General features: G+C 38.3%; 1 protein-coding gene across 1 annotated transcript in view; it reads right to left on the bottom strand.

Annotated features, from left to right (window-relative positions):
• The window catches only part of RDM1 (RAD52 motif containing 1), a 144,453-nt gene that overhangs the window by 113,237 nt on the left and 7,702 nt on the right, over positions 1-23,514 (bottom strand). The window contains 2 exon segments of the mRNA XM_077164063.1: positions 18,704-18,872; positions 19,784-19,906. Coding sequence (XP_077020178.1) covers positions 18,704-18,872; positions 19,784-19,906 — 292 coding nt within the window.

The raw sequence follows: 23,514 nt of genomic DNA, 5'->3' as shown, positions 1-23,514 counted from the left end.
AAGTGGAGCAACATCTCATTTTTCAGACCTTACTGATACCTACAAGCACTGCTTTCTTCCATGCTACTACCCCTTTGCAGTTACACCCTAACTTTTGCCCCTGGCAACTACTCATCTCTTCTGCAAGGAATTTTATGATATGTATTAACATTTGAACATGAGTTTCTATCACTCTGCATAATGCCTTTGAGAGCTGCCATGTAGGCTGTTTAGTAATAGTACATTCCTTTGCATTGCTGTGTAGGATTCCATTGTATGGATGTACTAAATTTGTTTTTCTGTTTGCCTGTTGAAAGACGTTCAGGTGGTTTCCAGTTTAAGACAATTATGAATAGGGAGATGCTATAAATAGTCATGTACAGGTTTGTATCTGCATGTACTTTTTACATTTTCTACTATAAATACTTAGGAGTGAGATGGCTGGTCACACATTATGTATTTGCCAAAATATTTTCCATAGTGGCTGTACCATTTCACGTTCTCACCAGTAATATTTTAGAGTCCCATTACTCCCCATTCTCACCAACACATTATACTTGCAGTACTTTATATTTTTACCATCCCAATAGACACATAGTGTGGTCACCTTGTGATCTTGATTTGCATTGCTACTGAGATTGAGTTTTTTTCCATATGCTTATTTGTCAACCATATGTCTCCTTTGTGAGGAGTCTATTCAACACGTCCACTCATTTTAAAAGTGGTCGTTTCATTTACTGTTGTGTTTTGAGCGTTTCTTCTTAAATTTATTCATAATATGTCATTTCTGAAATACATGATTTGCAAATATTTTCTTCTCATTTAGAGATTGTCTTTTCATTCTCTCAGCAATATACTTCACGGAATAAACAGCTTTAATTTTGATACAATACAATTTATCATTTTTTTAATGGGTTGTGCTTTTGGCATGACTCTTTGCCTAACTCCAGATGTGATGTTATTCTGTTTTTTTTTTTTTAAAGTTTTGTAGTATCCTCTTTACATTTAAATATGTGAACCATGCTGAGTTAATTTTTGTGTAAAGTAAGAGATATAAGTTAAATTTCATTTTTTTGCATATTGTTGACCAGTCGTTCCAATGACATTTGTTGAAGAGAATATCTTTCTCTACTGAATTGCACTTGCACCACATCAAAAACCAATTGGCCATATTTCCATGGTTCTATTTATCAACTTTCTATTATATTCCACTAATCAATGTGTCTTTGGGTCAGCAATACCACCCTGTCTTATTAACTGAAGCGGTATAGCATCTTCAATTCAGAAGAGGAGATTCTTCTAACTTCATTTTTCTTAGAATTGTTTTTTAATATTCTAGTTGCTTTAGTTTGCATAGAAATTTTAATGTCGGCTTGTCCACATCTACAAAATTTCATCATGGGATTTTGTTTGGAAGTTTATTAAATATGTGATTCAATTTGGGGTGATTTGTACCTTTACCATGATGAGTGTTCCAATTCATAAAGACAATGTCTTTTGATTTATTTACGGCACTTTTATTACATTTCATTAGCATTTTGTACTTCCCAGTGTACTAGTTGTGTTGCTCTATATTTTTAAATTTTCACCTAAACATTTCATTTTCTAGAAATACTGCCAATAGTAGTCATTTTAGTTTAATTTCGTGTCCACTTTTAATGTTAATATGACAAAATATAAAATTAATTGTGTGATCATGTTTCCTGCAACCTTATAAGCTCATGTATTGGCTCTAGGAGGCATTTTTATGTATTCTTTAGGATTTTCTTCATAGGCAATCACTCTACCTGTGAATAGCATCAGTTTTATTTCTCCCTTTCCATTCTGTATGCCTTATGTAATGAATAGCACTTTCATTATGATGTTTAATAGGATTGGTGAGACTGAGCATCCTTGCTTTATTCCCAATTTTAAGGGGAAAGCATTGAATCTTTCATCATTAAGTATATTTACCTTATGCTATTTTGATGCATTTTATCAGGCTGATGAAATTCCATTCTGTTACTAGTTCACTGAGAGCTATTCTCATGAATGAACATCAAACTCTGTCAAAGTTTTTTTATTCTTTTTTTTTGCATCATTTGATATGTTTGTATGGTTTCCTTCTTTAGACTGTTAATAGAGTATATTGTATTAATTAGTTTTAACAAATATGGAATGAGACTTGCATTCCTGGGATTCATCAAATTTTCTTATTATAAAAGTAGATAGAAGACAGATAAACAGATGATAGATAGACAGATAGACAGATAGATAGATAGATAGATAGATAGATAGATAGATAGATAGATAGATAGATAGATAGATAGGTAGATAGAGATGGTTTCTGGATTTGATTTGCAAATATGTTGAAGAATTTCTTTTTTTCTAATGTTCCTGAGAGACATTAGCCTACAGTTTTCCTTCCATTGTTAGTTTTGTTATTGCAGTATATTAATTTCTCATTGCTACATAACAAATAACCATAAATTTAGCAGCTGAAAACAATATTCACTTATTAGCTCACAGTTCCCAAAGTTAGACGAACAGACAAGGCATGTTTGGACTCTCTTCTCATGGTCTCAGATACCTAAATCACGGTGTTGGTGAGCTGAATTATAGCCTGGAGACTCTGGGGAAAAGACTGCTTCCAAGCTTATTCAAATTGTTGCATATTTCAGCTCCTTGTGGTTGCAGGACTGAGGTCTCTAGGTACTTGCTCACTGCTTTCAGGTACTGGAGATTGTCAAGATACCTTGCAACCTGGGCTCCTTCATCTTCAAATCTTGCCACAGGAAGTTTTTCTCTTTCAAAATCATCTTGTACTTTGAATCTGTCTACCTGCTCCATCTGCCACCAGCCAAAAACAATTTTGTGCTTTTAAAGGGCTTATGAGGGGTAGACCATGGTGGCTTAGCAGACAGAGTTCTTGCCTGCCATGCTGGAGACCCGGGTTCGACTCCTGGTGCCTGCCCATGTGAAAAAAAAAAAAAAAGACAGAAAAGGGCTTATGTGATCAGGTCAGGTCAACTCAGATAAACTCCCTATCTTAAGGTAAACTGATTAGGGACCTTACCTATACCTGCAAAATCCCTTCACAGCAGTACTTAGATTAGTGTTTAGTTGAATAGCTGGGAGAAGGTATATGAAGAACAGAGGCTGGGAATCTGTGGGGGAAGGGGTGGGTTAGTTGTGTTTGGAGCCTCCTTAGAATTCTCCTTACTGCACAGAGTAATATTGGTTCATAAAATGGGTAGGTGGTATTCTATGCTCTTCTGTTTTCTGAATGTAGTTGCTAGAGTTGATGTTTCTGCTACTTTAAATATGTTGTAAAATTCATTAATGAAAATCCATTGAGTTCTGGAGATTTATTTATTTTTATAAGATTTTAACTAGAAATCCAATTTCTTTAATACTTATAGGACTATTCGGTTATCTATTTTATCCAGGATAAGTTTGTGATTCTTAAGGAATGAGTCCATTTCATTTAAGTCATCAAACTGATGTACTAAATGTTAGTCACAGTATTCCTTCAACATACTTTAGCACTGATGGGTTCTGTAGTGATAATCTGCCTATCATTCCTGATATTAGTAAGTTGTGCCTTCTTTTTTTCTTTTGTTAGTTAGTTGAGAGATTGTTATTACTTTGAGTTTGGCTGATTTTCTCTATTTTCTTGATCTAATTTTATTGATTTTTGTTTTTTACAATTTTCTTCTTTCTACTCACTTTAGGTGATTTCTTTTGCTCTTCCTCTACTTTTTTCATGGAGTAGAAGCCTAGATTCATGACGTGAGATTTCAAAAGAATAATTCTTAATTATTTCTAAAATATATCCCACTAATAGCTGTTTTTATGTTGTATTTTTATTTTCATTCATTCATAATGTTTCTTAGCTTCCTCGGTTACTTCTTTGTTGACCCATGTGCTGGTTTGAAAGGAAGTATGCCCCTAGAAAATCCATGTTTTAATCTAAATCCCATTTCATAAAGGCATAATAATCCCTATTCAATTCTGTATGTTTGAAACTGTAATCAGATCACTGGAGATGTGATTTAATCAAGAGTGGTTGTTAAGCTGGATCAGGTGATGAGATGTCTCCACCCACTTGGGTGGGTCTTGATAAGTTTCTAGAGTCCTATAAAAGAGGAAACATTTTGGAGAATGAAGAAGATTCAGAGAGAGCAGAGAATGCTGCAGCACCACAAAGCAGAGAGTCCACGAGCCAGCAACCTTTGGAGATGAAGACGGAAAATGCTTCCTGGGGAACTTCATGAAACAGGAAGCCCGGAGAAGAAGATAGCAGATGACGCTGTGTTTGCCATGTGCAGTTACAGATGAGAGAGAAACCGTGACCATGTTCATCATGTGCCTTTCCAGATGAGAGAGAAACTCTGACTGTGTTCACCACATGCTCTTCCACTTGAGAGAGAAACCCTGAACTTCATCAGCCTTCTTGAACTAAGGTATCTCTCCCTGGGTGCCTTTGATTGGACATTTCAATAGACTTGTTTTAACTGGGACATTTTCTCAGCCTTAGAACTGTAAACTGGCAACTCATTAAATTCCTTTTTTAAAAAGCCATTCCATTTCTGATATACTGCACTCTGGCAGCTAGCAAACTAGAACAACCCATCAGTTATTAAGGTGTGATTTCTTAATTTCCAACTGTTTGGTGATTTTCTTGTTACCTTTTTGCTATTCATTTTTATCTAATTCTATTATGGGCAGAGAACACAACTATTCTTTTAAAAATGCATACCCTTTAAAATTTGTTAAGGTTTGCTTAATAAGGCAAGATATTGTCTATTTTGGTTGATATGGCATGTGACAAGAATGTGTATTTTGCCCTTTTGAAGTGGGAGGATATATATATATATATGCCAATTAAATCCATTTGGCTGATGGTATTGTCCAATTCTTCTGTGCACTTTCTGATTTTCTGTCTAGGTTATGTCAGTTACTGAGAGAGGGACATTGAAATCCACAACCATCATTATGGATTTGTCTATCTCTCCTTTGGATTATTTTAGTTTATTTTTCCATCTGTTTCAAAACTCTGTTTTTAAATTTATAGAAATATCCCATTTTTGTTTGCTGGCAATTTATTTTTTCTTGGGTCTAATTTGTCTGATATTGTTCTAGTTTGCTAGCTGCCTGGAACACACTAGAGATGGATTGGCTTTTAATAAAAGGGGATTTATTTTTTTAGTTCTTCAGAGGAAAGGCAGCTAACTTTCATGTGAGGTTGGCGTAATCTCTGCTGGCCTTCCCTCCAGGCCTGTGGGTTCCAACAACTTTCCCGGGGGTGATTTCTTTCTGCATCTCAAAGGCCTGGGCTGAGCTGTGAGTGCTGAGATGAGACATGCTGAGCTGCTTGGGCTGTGCTGCATTGCGCTCTCTCATTTAAGCACCAGCCAATTAAGTCAAACGTCATTCATTGCAGCAGGCACGCCTCCTAGCGGCCTGCAGATGTAATTAGCAACAGATGAGGTTTATGTACCATTGGCTCATGTTCGCAGCAAGAAAACTAGGTGCCTTCACCTGACCAAGTTGACAACTGAATCTAAGTACCACACATACTAATATAGCATACTTCAGCTTTCTTTTGAATAACACTTTCATGGTACAAATTTTACATCTTTGACAATGGTTTGCTAAAGCTGCCAGAATGCAATATACCAGAAATGGGTTGGCTTTTTCAATGGGGATTTATTAAGTTACAAAGTTGCGATTCTAAGGCCATGGAAATGTCCAAATAAAGGCATTAGCAAGAGGATATCTTCCCTGAAGAAAGGCTGGTTGTGTCCGGGTTCCTCTGTAACATAGGAAAACACATGGCAATGTCAGCTGGCCCTTCTCTCCTGGGTTGGTTTTAAAAATGGCTCTCTTTGCTCCTGTGAGTCCTCTGGCTTCTTCTAGGGTGCTTTCTTCCTCCAAGAATCTTTTGTTCCACTCTTAGGTTCTCCAGGGCAAACTCGGAATTTCATCTCTTAGATTAGCAACTTCTGAGATGTTTTCTGTCTCTAACCATCTATGCTTTCTCCAAAATGTCTCCCTATTAAAGGTCTTCAGTAAGTGGGTCAAAATTCATTTTGAATGGGTGGGGTCACATCTCCTTGGAAACAACTTAATCAAAAGATACAACCCAACAATAAGTCTGCCTCTACAGGATTGGATTAAAAGAACATGACTTTTCTGGGGTACCTAACAGTTTCAAACCAGCACACATATACTTTCTATCAACCAATAACATTATATTTGAGCTAAGTTTCTTGTAAACAGGTCATATTTGGGGTTTATTTAATTTTTAATGGATTGACTATAATCACTGCCTTTTATCCTGTGATTAGATCACTTTTACTTAATATAATTATTGAGTATGGATTAAGGTGAACTTTATACTTTCTAAAATAGTTGTTCCCTCTTTTTTTCATTCCTTTCTTCCCTTCCTTGAATTCTTTTGGGTTATTTGAACACATTTCAAAATTTCATTTTAATTTAACCAATGCATTTTTAAATATATCTCTTTGTATAGAAAATATCCCACTTTTGTATAGTTTTTTTAAGTTGTTCTTCTAAAAACTTCAATAAACCTACTTAACATTTCACAAATCAGTTCTGTTTAGTACTCAACATGAATTGAGGCTATTTGGGGTCAAATGTATGCATATGCAGTTTGGAGATCAATCCAGGTGCAGAGGTAGATTGAATTAGATACCCCAATTTCGACATGTTTTTAGTTTAATCTACATTCATGTGGGTGTGAACCCAACATAATTCGAATATCTTGAAGATGCTATTCTAGTTAAAGTATGGCCCAATTAAATGACGTGGGACTTAATCCCTTAAAAGCAGAAGAAATTCAGACATTAAGAGAAAACCACAGTGGAGAACCAGAAGATGGAAGTCACTGAAACCCAGAGAAGAAAGGAGAGGACAACACCATGTGATGCAAGGCAGGGAACAAAGGAACCCCAAGGATCAAAGGCAGCCAGCATCAGAATTTGGAGAGAAAGAACTGCCTTGCTGACATCTTGATGCTTGCTAGAGCAAGCCTCAAAATTCTGAAGCAATAAATTTCCAATGTTTAAGCCAATCTATTTGTGTTATATTTGTCATACCATCCTGGCGAATTCAGATATCAAGAATTCACAGTCAATTTTAAGGTATCACCTTCTCAGGCTCCACTCTCTCTGAAATTTCCCTACTATTTTTGAGATCCCTGGGTTTTAGTTTTGATAGTAAGGCCAAAATACTTTGGCTTTGGTGATACCATTCTGTGCCTTTACTACAACTCTATCTATATCTGGCCAAGTGGCAGGTGAACTGTGAATTAAAGAAACAAAAGAGTTTCCCAGTGCTTTTTTGGAATCACAGCTCCTCTGATGGGCAGGAAATTTCCCTTTCCTTTAAGTTTTGGCTCTGTTGCCTCCAACACCATGGGAGTACATGGGGACTAAGGCATTAGAGGATGTAGTAAAGGTGTGAGGGATGAAAAGAAAAACAAATGCAGGCATTCCTCCACTGAGTGTTAGCAGTTACCTTTTCTGGTCCTTCAGTTGGAAATCTAGAAGATTTCTTCTGGTACTCCCTGTTTGTGTGTCTCATGCTTACTTCTTGGTTTTGTAATGGACTGAGTCCTGGCTAGGAAATGTTGAGGGTGGAAAAATGATAAACTCACTGCCACTTCAGTGGTACTCTGGATTTGTTCTTTTCCCTCAATGCATCTGCTACTCTCAGTTTTTCAGAGGACTTATTATCTGTTCTGTGAATTCTGTCCTGGTTTCATAATTGTATTCAGTTATGGAGATATAAGGTAGACTGTGAATATTTGATCTTGTCTTGAACCCAAAGGTCCTAAAATTATTTTTGCATGATATATATTTTACAAGTCACTCTGCAACTCTTATTTTAACAAGATTTACTCCTCAGTAAAGTAAGCAGTGAACCTGAGATCTAGCAGGCTGCAAGTGACCAATGATTAATGATGTAGTCAGCCAATCTGTGCAGTAGGAAGAGGATAGTGATTGTGTCAGTTAGGGTGGACCATTAGAAAATAATCTATTAGAGATTCTTCTGTCCTGGAAAACTCTCATCCAATTTAAGGGTCAAATATTATTCACTCCTAAACAGGCAGCACCTTGGTAGCATGGGCTGAAAGTAAAATTTGAGAATTTAAGATGATATATGAACAATCAAAAGATACAAAGATACATATAGAACTGCTTAATAAAGTTTTTGCTGTATATTCTAATTTAATTATGAATCCTAATGAGTAGTAATTTTGCCATGTTCTAGTATCTAGCTCTGTGAACAAAATTTCATACTATGTATTTATGTTTGCATAGACATAGTATATAATACAATATAAACATGTATGCATATTTATGTATAAATATGTCGATATTTAGATGTATTTATACTATAAACATATATGCTCTAATTTTTGCTATATTAAAACATAGATGCATTGCAAACATGATTTTCATTGTGAGAACTGAGCAAAAAAAGTATTTGTTTTGTATCTATGACTAGGGATTATTTTTTCCTTTTCTTTAATCTTTTGTTCTCAGTTGAATTTAAGTGCAATAGATCCCCAGTTGTTATATAACTAATTTCTTGACATAATATGTGCACCATATGCCATATTATATTGTGTGTGTTCCATGTATTTACACCTTCAAACATGTTAATTTTATAATCATGCTATCCAAATATCAGTACTCTTTAACAAATCAGTAACTGTGCATTCTTGAAAAAATTGTTTTATTATTCATATGACTCATCTATTAATTAAATCAGGTGATCTAAAACAACATCAGGAAAACTTCAGATGTGCATTTGCAATTTGTATGATCTTAGAGGTGGCTTCCATTTAAAATCACTTAATTCTAAAATTAGACGTCTTTCCACTACCCTGGAATTCAGATTTTTAACTAATTCACTCTGTCATCTCATTAGTCTGAATTTCACAGTTTTGATTGTATTTGCCCTGAATCTCAGTTTGAATGTTTCCAAAGAATAATTTGGTGCTTTAGTAAACATTGTTCTGTCAGTTTGAAGCTCTTGAGTCTTTCTTTTCCTACTCTAAAGATGTCATTTCTAGCAGCAACTGCTGTTTGACTTGAGCAAGAGCTTTAAGATCTTTTTCAGCTGTGCTGCCTGATTTCTATACCATCACCTCTGGTCAAAACATAGAATTTAATGTCAGGAGTTTCTAGAAAGCTGAGAAAAACAAATAAGCAAGAAACTTTGACAGTTTCCTAAAATTATTTATGACATGAATAGGACTATATGTCATCTGCAGTGCCATTGGCATCAAGGCAGTAGCAGCCCAGATCTTTTTATGTGGCTTGGTTAAACTGTCCCAGGGGAGGTGTGAGAAGGACATGCTGCTGCAACATTGCTTCTTGGTATCATAGCCTCTGGAAAAAATCTTCTGATTTGACAGTTAAACTTTGACAGTTAAAGAGAAAAATTGTTTTAATTACACTTTCTAGTTTTTAAAAATATATAAATACAAACCCATCTAACACACAGCCATTTTAGCTAGCTATTTAGATCCTTTTCTTTAAAAGAATGCAAAAATAAATAAATAAATAAATACACCAATCATTGATTAGGTTCTGTCCACAGGCAATATTTCCACCAATTATCCTGACATCCTTTTCAAAATTCCAATTTCAACTATTAATACCTACGTTGGTCAGTGTTTGGAGGACCTCAAGGCTCAGAAAGATAAGGGTGGTGGCATCTGAAGAGGGTTCAGACAGAATCAGGGATTGATTAGGGCAGGTGTTAAAGTGGGAAGAGATGGTAAGAATCTGGGGAGGTACTGAGCTAAAGGAACTTCTAAGAAGGAAAACAGTTGGTGGGGGTGTAAAGTGTATTTTGCTCCAGTTTAGTAGTGGACATTGGTAAATTAATGTAGTTCTGAATAAAGCCAGACTTCGGGATTTCATGCACTGATGATTAGGCTATCAGGAAATGTCCTTTTGTCTCCAAAAGGAAGACATGAAAAGACAGATATTTGGGTTATTCAAAACAGAATAAAGTTTTGAAAGCAGAGTTTCTTTCTTCCTTGAGTTTTGATCAGAGGAGTTGGTGAAAGTTGATCCCAAATATATAGCTGAGGGAAGAGGCTTTCTCTTCAATAGGAATATTTGCAGACTCTTTATAGCTGAAATTTTCATACATTCTTGCTCCACTATGAATTACACCTAAAGATACAATCTATTTGATGGAAAGTTATTTACCTTGAATTTTCTAAATTAAAATAGGCAAATAGTGTTTCAAGTTTTTTATAAGTTTACAAATAATGTTCTCACAAATATGAGTGTAATGTACTTTTAACAAATTCATGAAATGATTTGGTAGTCCAAGAGGTGGGTCTTAAAAGGGTAAACTCACAGCAGACTCTCTACTTACCATGCATTCAAAGCTCTCTAATTTAAATGCAAGTTTAAAAGGTTAAGTTCAAAATGGATGGAGTGGGGGGCCAGGATGGCGGCTTAGTAAGGTGTGCGCATCTTAGTTCCTCCTCCAGAGCAACTACTAGGTGAACAGAAACAGTGCAGAACAGCTCCCGGGGCCACGGCAGGGAATGGACACACAGTGTACCCCAGTCTGGACTGGCTAGACTGACTGCAAGACTCTGCTGCGGTGAGATCCCCGAGCGGCGCGCGCTTCCCCGAGCCGCGGCAGCTGGCAGCCGGAGCTCCTCCCTCCCTCCTTCCTGGGCCGGCTGAGAGTCTCGGAGAGGCAAGTTTCCCAAGCCGCAGCGGCTGGCGCCTCTCTTTTGCGGGCGGCTTCCTGGACCAGCTACGAGTCTCGGATCAGAGGGCTACCCAAGCCACGGTGGCCGGCGACTGGTGCACCTCCCCACAGGCGGCTTCCTGGTCCAGTGGCGACTTCCCCGGGCCGCGGCGGCTGGCGACCGGCACCCCTCCAGGGAGAGGAGGGAATTTCCGACAGTGGCAGGGACTGGGTCCAACCAAACACCAATAGGGGCATTAATAAAAGAGCCACTGGGTCCCCTCAAGCCGCAGCGCCTGGCGCCCCCACCATGCGCGGCCCCCCGGTCCAACTGAGAGAATTGGATCAGAAATCCCCAGCCGTGGAGAACAGTGACCGGGGGGATCCCTTCCAAACACGTGAGACAAACGTGTGCCACGAGCGCCACCTACTGGGCAGGATAAGAAAAACAGAACCCAGAGATTTCACAGAAAAACCTTCCAACCTGTTGGGTCCAACACCCAGGGAAATCTGACTAAATGCCCAGACACCAGCAGAAGATAACGGACCATGCTCAGAAGATTGAAAATATGGCCGAGTCAAAGGAACAAACCAATAGTTCAAATGAGATACAGGACCTGAGACAACTAATGCTGAATATACGAACAGAAATGGAAAACCTCTTCAAAAACGAAATCAATAAATTGAGGGAGGACATGAAGAAGACATGGGCTGAACAAAAAGAAGAAATAGAAAAACTGAAAAAACAAATCACAGAACTTATGGAAGTGAAGGATAAAGTAGAAAAGATGGAAAAGGCAATGGATACCTACAATGATAGATTTAAACAGACAGAAGATAGAATTAGTGATTTGGAGGATGGAACATCTGAATTCCAAACAGAAACAGAAACTATAGGGAAAAGAATGGAAAAATTTGAACAGGGTATCAGGGAACTCAAGGACAATATGAACCACACAAATATACGTGTTGTGGGTGTCCCAGAAGGAGAAGAGAAGGGAAAAGGAGGAGAAAAACTAATGGAAGAAATTATCACTGAAAATTTCCCAACTCTTATGAAAGACCTAAAATTACAGATCCAAGAAGTGCAGCGCACCCGAAGGAGATTAGACCCAAATAGGCGTTCTCCAAGACACTTACTAGTTAGAATGTCAGAGGTCAAAGAGAAAGAGAGGATCTTGAAAGCAGCAAGAGAAAAACAATCCATCACATACAAGGGAAACCCAATAAGACTATGTGTAGATTTCTCAGCAGAAACCATGGAAGCTAGAAGACAGTGGGATGACATATTTAAATTACTAAAAGAGAAAAACTGCCAACCAAGACTCCTATATCCAGCAAAATTGTCCTTCAAAAATGAGGGAGAAATTAAAACACTCTCAGACAAAAAGTCACTGAGAGAATTTGTGACCAAGAGACCAGCTCTGCAAGAAATACTAAAGGGAGCACTAGAGTCAGATACGAAAAGACAGAAGAGAGAGGTATGGAGAAGAGTGTAGAAAGAAGGAAAATCAGATATGATATATATAATACAAAAGGCAAAATGTTAGAGGAAAATATTATCCAAACAGTAATAACACTAAATGTCAATGGACTGAATTCCCCAATCAAAAGACATAGATTGGCAGAATGGATTAAAAAACAGGATCCTTCTATATGCTGTCTACAGGAAACACATCTTAGACCCAAAGATAAACATAGGTTGAAAGTGAAAGGTTGGGAAAAGATATTTCATGCAAATAACAACCAGAAAAGAGCAGGAGTGGCTATACTAATATCCAACAAATTAGACTTCAAATGTAAAACAGTTAAAAGAGACAAAGAAGGACACTATATACTAATAAATGGAACAATTAAACAAGAAGACATAACAATCATAAATATTTACGCACCGAACCAGAATGCCCCAAAATACGTGAGGAGTACACTGCAAACACTGAAAAGGGAAATAGACTCATATACCATAATAGTTGGAGACTTTAATTCACCACTCTCATCAATGGACAGAACATCTCGACAGAGGATCAATAAAGAAATAGAGAATCTGAATATTACAATAAATGAGCTAGACTTAACAGACATTTATAGGACATTACATCCCACAACAGCAGGATACACCTTTTTCTCAAGTGCTCATGGGTCATTCTCAAAGATAGACCATATGCTGGGTCACAAAACAAGTCTTAACAAATTTAAAAAGATTGAAATCATACACAACACTTTCTCGGATCATAAAGGAATGAAGTTGGAAATCAATAATAGGCCGAGCGCCAGAAAATTCACAAAACGTGGCGGCTCAACAACACACTCTTAAACAACGAGTAGGTCAAAGAAGAAATTGCAAGAGAAATTAGTAAATACCTCGAGGCGAATGAAAACGAAAACACAACATATCAAAACTTATGGGACGCAGCAAAGGCAGTGCTAAGAGGGAAATTTATTGCCCTAAATGCCTATATCAGAAAAGAAGAAAAGGCAAAAATGCAGGAATTAACTGTCTGCTTGGAAGAACTGGAGAAAGAACAGCAAACTAACCCCAAAGCAAGCAAAAGGAAAGAAATAACAAAGATTAGAGCAGAAATAAATTAAATTGAGAACATGAAAACAATAGAGAAAATCAATAAGACCAGAAGTTGGTTCTATGAGAAAATCAATAAGATTGATGGGCCCTTAGCAAGATTGTCAAAAAGAAGAAGAGAGAGGATGCAAATAAATAAGATCAGAAATGGCAGAGGAGGCATAACCACTGACCTCACAGAAATAAAGGAGGTAATAACAGGATACTATGAACAACTTTATGCTAATAAATACAACAATGTAGATGAAATGGACAGTTCCTAGAAAGGCATGAACAACCAACTTTGACTCAAGAAGAAATAGATGACCTCAACAAACCAATCACAAGTAAAGTAATTGAATCAGTCATTCAAAAGCTTCCCAAAAAGAAAAGTCCAGGACCAGACGGCTTCACATGTGAATTCTACCAAACATTCCAGAAAGAATTAGTACCAATCCTGCTCAAACTCTTCAAAAAAAAACTGAAGTGGAGGGAAAGCTACCTAATTCATTCTATGAAGCCAACATCACCCTCATACCAAAACCAGGCAAAGATATTACAAAAAAAGAAAACTACAGACCAATCCCTCTAATGAATATAGATGCAAAAATGCTCAACAAAATTCTAGCAAATCGAATCCAGCAACACATTAAAAGAATTATACATCATGACCAAGTAGGATTCATCCCCGGTATGCAAGGATGGTTCAACATAATAAAATCAATTAATGTAATACACCATATCAACAAATCAAAGCAGAAAAATCACATGATCATCTCAATTGATGCAGAGAAGGCATTTGACAAGATTCAACATCCTTTCCTGTTGAAAACACTTCAAAGGATAGGAATACAAGGGAACCTCCTTAAAATGATAGAGGGAATATATTAAAGACCCACAGCTAATATCATCCCCAATGGGGAAAAATTGAAAACTTTCCCCTAAGATCAGGAACAAGACAAGGATGTCCATTATCACCACTGTTATTCAACATCATGTTGGAGGTTCTAGCCAGAGCAATTAGACAAGAAAAAGAAATACAAGGCATCAAAATTGGAAAGGAATAAGTAAAACCATCACTGTTTGCAGATGATATGATACTATATGTCGAAAACCCTGAAAAATTCACAACAAAACTACTAGAGCTAATAAACAAGTACAGCAAACTGGCAGGTTACAAGATCAACATTCAAAAATATGTAGTGTTTCTATACACTAGCAATGAACAAGCTGAGGGGGAAATCAAGAAACGAATTCCATTTACAATTACAACTGAAAGAATAAAATACTTAGGAATAAATTTAACTAAAGAGACAAAAGACCTATACAAAGAAAACTACAAAAAACTGTTAAAAGAAATCACAGAAGACCTAAATAGATGGAAGGGCATACTGTGCTCATGGATTGGAAGACTAAATATAGTTAAGATGTCAATTCTACCTAAATTGATTTACAGATTCAACCCAATACCAATCAAAATCCCAACAACTTACTTTTCAGAAATAGAAAAAACAATAAGCAAATTTATCTGGAAGGGCAGGGTGCCCCAAATTGCTAAATGTATCTTGAGGAGAAAAAAACGAAGCTGGAGGTCTCACGCTGCCTGACTTTAAGGCATATTATGAAGCCACAGTGGTCAAAACAACATGGTACTGGCATAAAGATAGATATATTGACCAATGGAATCGAATAGAGTGCTCAGATATAGACCCTCTCATCTATGGACATTTGATCTTTGATAAGGCCGTCAAGCCAACTCATTTGGGACAGAACAGTCTCTTCAATAAATGGTGCCTAGAGAACTGGATAACCATATACGAAAGAATGAAAGAGGACCCGTATCTCACACCCTATACAAAAGTTAACTCAAAATGGATCAAAGATCTAAACATTAGGCTTAAGACCATAAAACAGTTAGAGGAAAATGTAGGGAGATATCTTATGAAACTTACAATTGGAGGCGGTTTTATGGACCTTACACCCAAAGCAAGAGCACTTAAGAAAGAAAGAAAGAAATGGGAGCTCCTCAAAATTAAACACTTTTGTGCATCAAAGAACTTCATCAAGAAAGTAGAAAGACAGCCTACACAATGGGAGACAATATTTGGAAACGACATATCAGATAAAGGTCTAGTATCCAGAATTTATAAAGAGATTGTTCAACTCAACAACAAAAAGACAGCCAATCCAATTACAAAATGGGAAAAAGACTTGAACAGACACCTCTCAGAAGAGGAAATACAAATGGCCAAAAGGCACATGAAGAGATGCTCAATGTCCCTGGCCATTAGAGAAATGCAAATCAAAACCACAATGAGATATCATCTCACACCCACCAGAATGGCCATTACCAACAAAACAGAAAATGACAAGTGCTGGAGAGGATGCGGAGAAAGAGGCACACTTATTCACTGTTGGTGGGAATGTCAAATGGTGCAACCACTGTGGAAGGCAGTTTGGCGGTTCCTCAAAAAGCTGAATATAGAATTGCCATACGACCCAGCAATACCATTGCTGGGAATATACTCAAAGGACTTAAGGGCAAAGACACAAACGGACATTTGCACACCAATGTTTATAGCAGCATTATTTACAATTGCCAGGAGATGGAAACAGCCAAAATGTCCATCAACAGACGAGTGCCTAAACAAACTGTGGTATATACATATGATGGAATATTATGCAGCTCTAAGACAGAATAAACTTATGAAATACGTAACAACATGGATGGACCTTGAGAACATTATGCTGAGTGAGAGTAGCCAAAATCTAAAGGACAAATACTGTATGGTCTCACTGATATGAACCGAGATTAGAGAATAAACTTGGAATATGTCGTTGGTAACAGAGACCATCAGGAGATAGAAATAGGGTAAGATAGTGGGTAAATGGAGCTGAAGGGATACAGACTGTGCAACAGAACTGGATACAAAAACTCAGAAATGGACAGCACAATACTACCTAACTGTAATGTAATTATGTTAAAACACTGAATGAAGCTGCATGTGAGAATGATGGAGGGAGGGAGGAGGGCTGGGGACATAAATGAAATCAGAAAGACAGATAGATGTTAAAGATCGAGATGGTATAATCTAGGAATGCCTAGAGTGTATAATAATAGTGAAATGTACAATGTACAAACTTTAAAAACGTTTTTGCATGAGGAAGAACAAAGCAATGTCATTATTGCAGGGTGGTGAAAATAGATGATAATTAATACTTTAAAATGTCACCTTATGTTTGAGAATAAAGCAAAAAAATGTTTGTTACAAAATTTATATTTTGACTAGAGCATTTCCTGATATAACTCATGTAGATAGTTTGATTGAATGTCGTAAGTACTTGGAATCTCAGGTAGGACATGAGATTTTGTTCGTTTGTCCAGAGTGATCCCCCGATGAATCCCAGAATGATTTGATCAGTGACTGGAAAAGTATTTGCAAGCCCCCTTCGGGGAATGGTGAGAGTGGGGAGAAATTCAACTTCCCCAAGTTGAATTCTTGATATTCTCACAAGCAGTGTGAACAACCAAAGGTATAGGCTGAGCCCCCAGGCTTGGGATTTGTTCACATGAAACTCAACCCCACAAAGGATAGGTCAAGTCTACTTAAAATTTAGGCCTAAGAGTCACCCCCAAGAGAGCCTCTTTTGTTGCTCAGATGTGGCCCCTCTCTCCAGCCAACATGACGAGCAGTCTCACCACCCTCCCCCTCTCTGCATGGGACATGACTCCCAGGGGTGTAGACCTTCCTGGCGACGTGGGACAGAGATCCTGTAATGAGTGAGACTCAGTATCAAGGGACTGAGAAAAACCCTAGAATGAGCTGAGAATTAACATCAAGGGATTGAGAGAAACTCCTCGACCAAAAGGGGGAAGAGTGAAATGAGACTAAGTGTCAATGGCTGAGAGATTCCAAACAGAGTTGAGAGGTTATCCTGGAGGTTATTCTTACGCATTAAGTAGATATTACCTTGTTGTTCAAGATGTAGTGGAGAGGCTGGAGGGTATTGCCTGAAAATGTAGTGCTGTGTTCCAGTAGCCATGTTTCTTAATGATGATTGAACAATGATATAGCTTTCACAATGAGACTCTACGAATGTGAAAACCTTATGTCTGATGTTCCTTTTAGCTACTGTATCAACAGAAGAGTAGAACATATGGAATAAAAAATAAATAATAGGGGGAACAAATGTTAAAATAAATTCAGTTTGAAATGCTAGTGATAAATGAAAGCGAGGGGTAAGGGGTATGGTATGTATAGTCTTTTTTTCTCTATTATCATTTTATTTCTTTTTCTGTTGTCTTTTTATTTCTTTTTCTAAATCGATGCAAATGTACTAAAAATGATGAATATGCAACTATGTGATGATATTAAGAATTACTGATTGTATATGTAGAATGTAATGATATCTAAATGTTTTGTTTTTTAATTTTTTTTAATTAATAAAAAAAGTTAAAAAAAAAAAAGAGCAGCACAGCGTAAGGGTATGTTTGAAGGGCTCTGTTGTTGTTGTTGGTACTTCCTGGCAGAGTATATTTTTTCTGCTCTGTTCTAGTAGTCCCTGAAGTACCATAAGGGAGAAACAGGCCAGGAACTTGGCCTAACATCATCCATAGATTTCAGATTGACAAGTTAAAGCTACACTGTTACAGGCTCTCCCCTCCCATGCATCAACAGCTAGAATTACACATCAAGAAATGTTTGTTTGGGTGGGTCACCATGGCTCAGCAGGCAAGAATGCTTGCCTCCCATGCCCGAGGACCTGGGTTCAATTCCCACATGCCTGCCCATGTGAAAAAAAAAAAGAAGAAGAAGAAATGTTTGGTGGTAGTACAGATGATCTGGCCTCTCTATGGACATCACCCTCGGAACCCAGTGCACTCCACTTGCTAACAGCCCTGCCTGTGACTTAAACTCCTACGTTGTTGGAATGCCATGCATTCTAGAAAAAAAAATGCTGTACCAATTGGAGTACCCTTTCAGGCTATCTATATTTGACTCAGTTTCTTTTTAAGCCCTTCCATAAGGAGGCAAGGACTGAACACTTATTCATGAGTTTATATTGGTTTTTAGATGATGAATTGTTGGGGTAATTAAAGGTTGCAAGATCTGTACATGAAGGACTATTTTAGCACAAAGCAAATTTTTAACCAAAAGCTTGAAAACCTTCCTCTCCTTCTCCTAAGCTTCTTGGCAGGTCAGCCCTAAACTTTTAATGAAAGGGTCTGTCAGGTATTACCTAAGGATAAGGGTAAAAAACTGTACTGTCAGGCAAAATCTTTGCCCAGGGCTTTAGTAGTTTAGTAAGCCAATGGAGTAATAATACATCTGAAACGATGAACTTTAGAAAGAAAGGAAAAAAAGAAAGGAGCTCCACAACCACCTCTCCCTGCCTCCACCCCACTCCCAACACATAATGGAAACAGACCTTCCTCCTGCTGGTCCAAAAGCTCCTGGGCCATGCCAACTCCAGGACTCCTGCATGCATAAGCTGGGAGCACCACTTCAAAAGCACAGAAGAACTTCAGGCTTTGCTTCTAAGGTGGCGCCACAACATCTTCATTTTCTCTTTCTTCAAGATCAGAAAGATCCTGAAGCTATTAGGATTCTGAATTAAAGTTCCTTCCAAGGATCTTAGTTTAAACTTCAAAATGTTTTGTTATTAGAAATAAAAACCAAATAACAGCAATCTCAGCTAATAGTTGAGGTCTCCTATAGCTTCAAAATTAAGATTTGCAAATGAATTACTACATAAAGGCAACCATTTCTTATTATATACAATTCAGACACTGGAAAAAAAACATGGACACCATCATCCAAGTCACTTAAATTACAGATTAATTATAGGTGGCAGGCTAATGCTCAGATATTTCCACTTAATACCCTCTTGATACTAGGAGACCACCCACATCCCCTCCTCCAATCCAGTTCAATCTACTTCCTAAAGTCTGACTTTACAGAGTACTGAAATGAGAGTCTGGTTAGTTTAAGAAAATCTACAAAGGAGTTATACAGAGAAGGTAGGGTTTAACAAATAAGTATGATTGCTGAATCATTATATTGCTATTCCTTTTAATCTCCATTACCTTAGAGGAGCTAGAAGTAACAGCCTAAAATTGTGGACTTGTAACTCATACCAAACTCTGACATCTGTTCCTCAACTAATTGTTGCAATGTACTTTGAAATTTATTGGGATTTTTTGAATATATATTATTTTTTCATAGAAAGAAAAAACAAGAGAAGGAAGAGTATAACAGAGAAGATAGGATTTAACAAATGAGGATGACTGCTGAATTACTATATTGATATTTCTTTTGGTCTCCAGTGTCTTGGAGTAGCTAGAAGAAAAAACAAAAAATTGTGGAACTGTAACCCATATCAAACTTTAAAATCTGCTCTATAAATACTTGTAAAAACATACTTGGAAATTTATCGCTTTTTTGTATATATGTTATATCTCACAATAAAAAAATGTTTAAAAAATAAAATAAAATCTACAAAGTTTACCTTGACGATCCTTTTTGACCATCCATTGAAACCAAAGTAGTAATTTGCTAGTTCTTGGCATCGGGAGCTATTTAGGGCAAGAGCCTGATGTTGAAAAGCCTTATGTCTGGTACCAAGACGAACCTAAGGACACCAGAAACAGATCAGCAAATATCACAGTATGCCTCAGAGACTTTATTTGGATACATCTGAGATTTATCAGTATCGATTCACAGAGGATTGTGCAGATTAAACAGGATAGGACATTGTAAGTACTTGAGTGCCTAATAAGTCCTAAGTAAATATTGTTTATTATTATTATGAATCTAGAGTACTTTTCTGCATCATTTAAAGGGTCTCTGATAAGCACAAAGGCTTCCCTGACCTCCAGTGGTGAACAGTGATAATGAAAGCAACTGAGTAAGCCTGTAGAAGCAAGTTACAGGGTTGTGGGTGAATAAAGCAAGCAAATTGAGCAACAACAAAAAGACAACCCAATTTAAAAATAGGCAACATTGGCCAAGGAAGCTTCCAAGAGCCGAAGGCCAACTTGGCAAGATCCGCGTCCAGTGATACCAGTGAGAAGCTGAATTCCCAAGACAACCCCAAGAAACAGGATTCCACAGCATCCTTCTCCTCCTCTGACCCCATCCTAGACTTCAACATCTCCCTGGCGGTGGCCAAAGAGAGAGCACATCAGAAATGTAGCAGCAAATGGGTCCCGCATGTGGATTGGAGCTAGAAAAATGAACTCTTCAGCAACCTCTGAGCACCTCTCCACCAGCCACCAAGGAAAGCTGAAGCCCCCACCCCAACATCTCTCTTTTTTCCTCCTCCCCACTCACTCCTGAACTGATGTGCCAATCAGCACTAGCACCACCCTTCTTGGAAAATCTGATTTTTCTAGAGAACAATATTCTTCCCTTACTTTAGGGAAGGTGACTTTTACTGTCCTGCCCCCAGCAAAAAGCAGACTCTGTTCCTTACTCCTCACTGAGGGCTTCATCTCCCATGTATCACCTTGGCCGCCTACCTGGGACATCACTGGGACCTGCACCAAGCAAGGACTGTGGGACCCACCCAAGCCCTGGGTCGGGGCTGATCAGGGACCTCTGACTGTAGCAACCACAGCTCTCGGTGGACAGACCATCGTTCTCAGAGCTGAGGCTCTGGAATTTATTTTTTGTTCATTTGTTTTTTTTTACGAGTGAAGAATCACAGACATTAGAAGGATTTATGTTTCCTTGAATAACATGATTTTTCCTGGTTATTGTATCCAGGGCATAGCTGTAGCCTCAGCCTTAAGCATTTTTGTCTCTCTTCCCACCCTCTAGAGACCAGGTAATATGGGGAGGGTCTGGGTGGTATCCCCTGCCCAGGCCTAAGCCAAGCACCATCAGTGTAAGGAACTACTCTGAGAAATTCAACTGCTTCTTCAAACAGAAAATAAATAAATAAATAAAAATAAAAATAAATTTGTAAATGGGCAATGGACTTGAACAGACATTTCTCCAAAGAGGATATACAAATGGTCAATAAGCACATAAAAAGATGTTCAACATCATTAGCCATTAGGGAAATGTAAATTAAAACCACAATGAGATACTACTTCATACCTACAAGGATGACACTTATTAAAAAGAACAAAAAACAAAAGAAAATAAGTGTTGGAGAGGAATTGGAACTCTAGTGTACTGGAGGTGGGAATATAAAATAGCACAGGTACTTTCCAGCATGGGGAGCCATATGGCATTTCCTCAAAAAGTTAAATACCAACCTATCATTTGACCCAGCAATCCTACTTTTAGATATATCCTAAAGAAAGTGAAAATAGGGCTGCGAACAGATACTTGAACACCAATGTTTACTGCAACATTATTCACAAGAGCCCCAAACTGTAAAGAACCCAAGTGTCCATCAGCAAATGAATGGATAAAAAAAGGGGGGGGGGGGTACATACACACAATGGAATATTATTCGGTCATAAGAATGAATGAAGTTATGAGATATGTTAGCATGGAAGAAACTCAAAAACATTATATTCAGTGAAATAAACATGATAAGGACAAAAAGTCTACGCTATCACTTATAAGAGATGAGAAGAAATAGCAAATTTGTAGAGAAAGCAGATTAAAGGTTACAAGGGGAGGGAAGTGGAGAAAAGTTTGTAAAAATAAATAAATAAAAATTTTTTAAAAGTACATTGGGAGGACTTCCTGGAAGATGGCGGCTTAGTAAGGCGCGCGGATCTTAGTTTCTTCTCCAGGACAGCTACTAGGGGAGTAGAAACGATACAGAAAGCACCCAAAGCCACAACAGAGATAAAAAAGACAGCGTACCCCATCCTGGAACGGCTGGCTGGCTGAGAGAAGCAGCTCGGGTGAGATCGCCAAGGCGCGCGGGCCTCACCGGGTGGGGCGGCAAGCGGCCGGAGTTACTCCCTTCCCCCTTCCCGGGCCGGCTGGGAGAATTGGAGAGGCGGTCCCCTGAAACCAAGGCGGCTGGCGCCCACACCACGCACAGCCCCCCGGACCAACTGAGAGAATTGGATCGGAAATCCCCAGACCGCGGAGAACGGTGACGGGTGGGGGAGGCCCCTTCCAAACCCGTGACTCCCGGGGAACGTGCACTCTCTCAGGCGGGCTGCTGCCGCTGGCGCCCTCCCACCACGCTTGTCGCCCAGGGTCGACTAGGATATTCGGACGGGCTCTTTCCCAGGCTGCGGCGACCAGCAACCCTCCCTGAGTTCGGACCCCGGGCCGGCTCAAGCCGCTTCGGCTAGCGAACCCCCCAGACGGCGAGAGTTTTCCAAAGTTTAAGGTCCCATAGCACCTTTTACTGGTGGGACCCTCAGACAAACGTGTGCCATGAGCGCCACCTACTGGGCAGGATAAGAAAAACAGAACCCAGAGATTTCACAGGAAAATCTTCCAAACTTTTGGATCCCATACCCAGGGAAATCTGTCTAAATGCGCAGACGCCAACAGAAGATAACGGATCACGCTCAAATAATTGAAAATATGGCCCAGTCAAAGGAACAAACCAATAGTTCAAATGAGATACAGGAGCTGAGACAACTAATGCTAAACATACGAACAGAAATGGAAAACCTCTTCAAAAACGAAATCGATAAATTGAGGGAGGACATGAAGAAGACATGGGCTGAACAAAAAGAAGAAATAGAAAAACTGAAAAAACAAATCACAGAACTTATGGAAGTGAAGGACAAAGTAGAAAAGATAGAAAAAACAATGGATACCTACAATGATAGATTCAAAGAGACAGAAGATAGAATTAGTGATTTGGAGGATGGAACATCTGAATTCCAAAAACAAACAGAAACTATCGGGAAAAGAATGGAAAAATTTGAACAGGATATCAGGGAACTCAAGGACAATATGAACCGCACAAATATACGTGTTGTGGGTGTCCCAGAAGGAGAAGAGAAGGGAAAAGGAGGAGAAAAACTAATGGAAGAAATTTTCACTGAAAATTTCCCAACTCTTATGAAAGACCTAAAATTACAGATCCAAGAAGTGCAGCGCACCCGAAAGAGATTAGACCCAAATAGGCGTTCTCCAAGACACTTACTAGTTAGAATGTCAGAGGTCAAAGAGAAAGAGAGGATCTTGAAAGCAGCAAGAGAAAAACAATCCATCACATACAAGGGAAACCCAATAAGACTATGTGTAGATTTCTCAGCAGAAACCATGGAGGCTAGAAGACAGTGGGATGATATATTTAAATTACTA

Source organism: Tamandua tetradactyla, chromosome 6 (assembly GCF_023851605.1).
Source record: "Tamandua tetradactyla isolate mTamTet1 chromosome 6, mTamTet1.pri, whole genome shotgun sequence".
Classification (NCBI taxonomy): Eukaryota; Metazoa; Chordata; class Mammalia; order Pilosa; family Myrmecophagidae; genus Tamandua; species Tamandua tetradactyla.
This window is presented reverse-complemented; position numbering and strand designations above follow the sequence as displayed.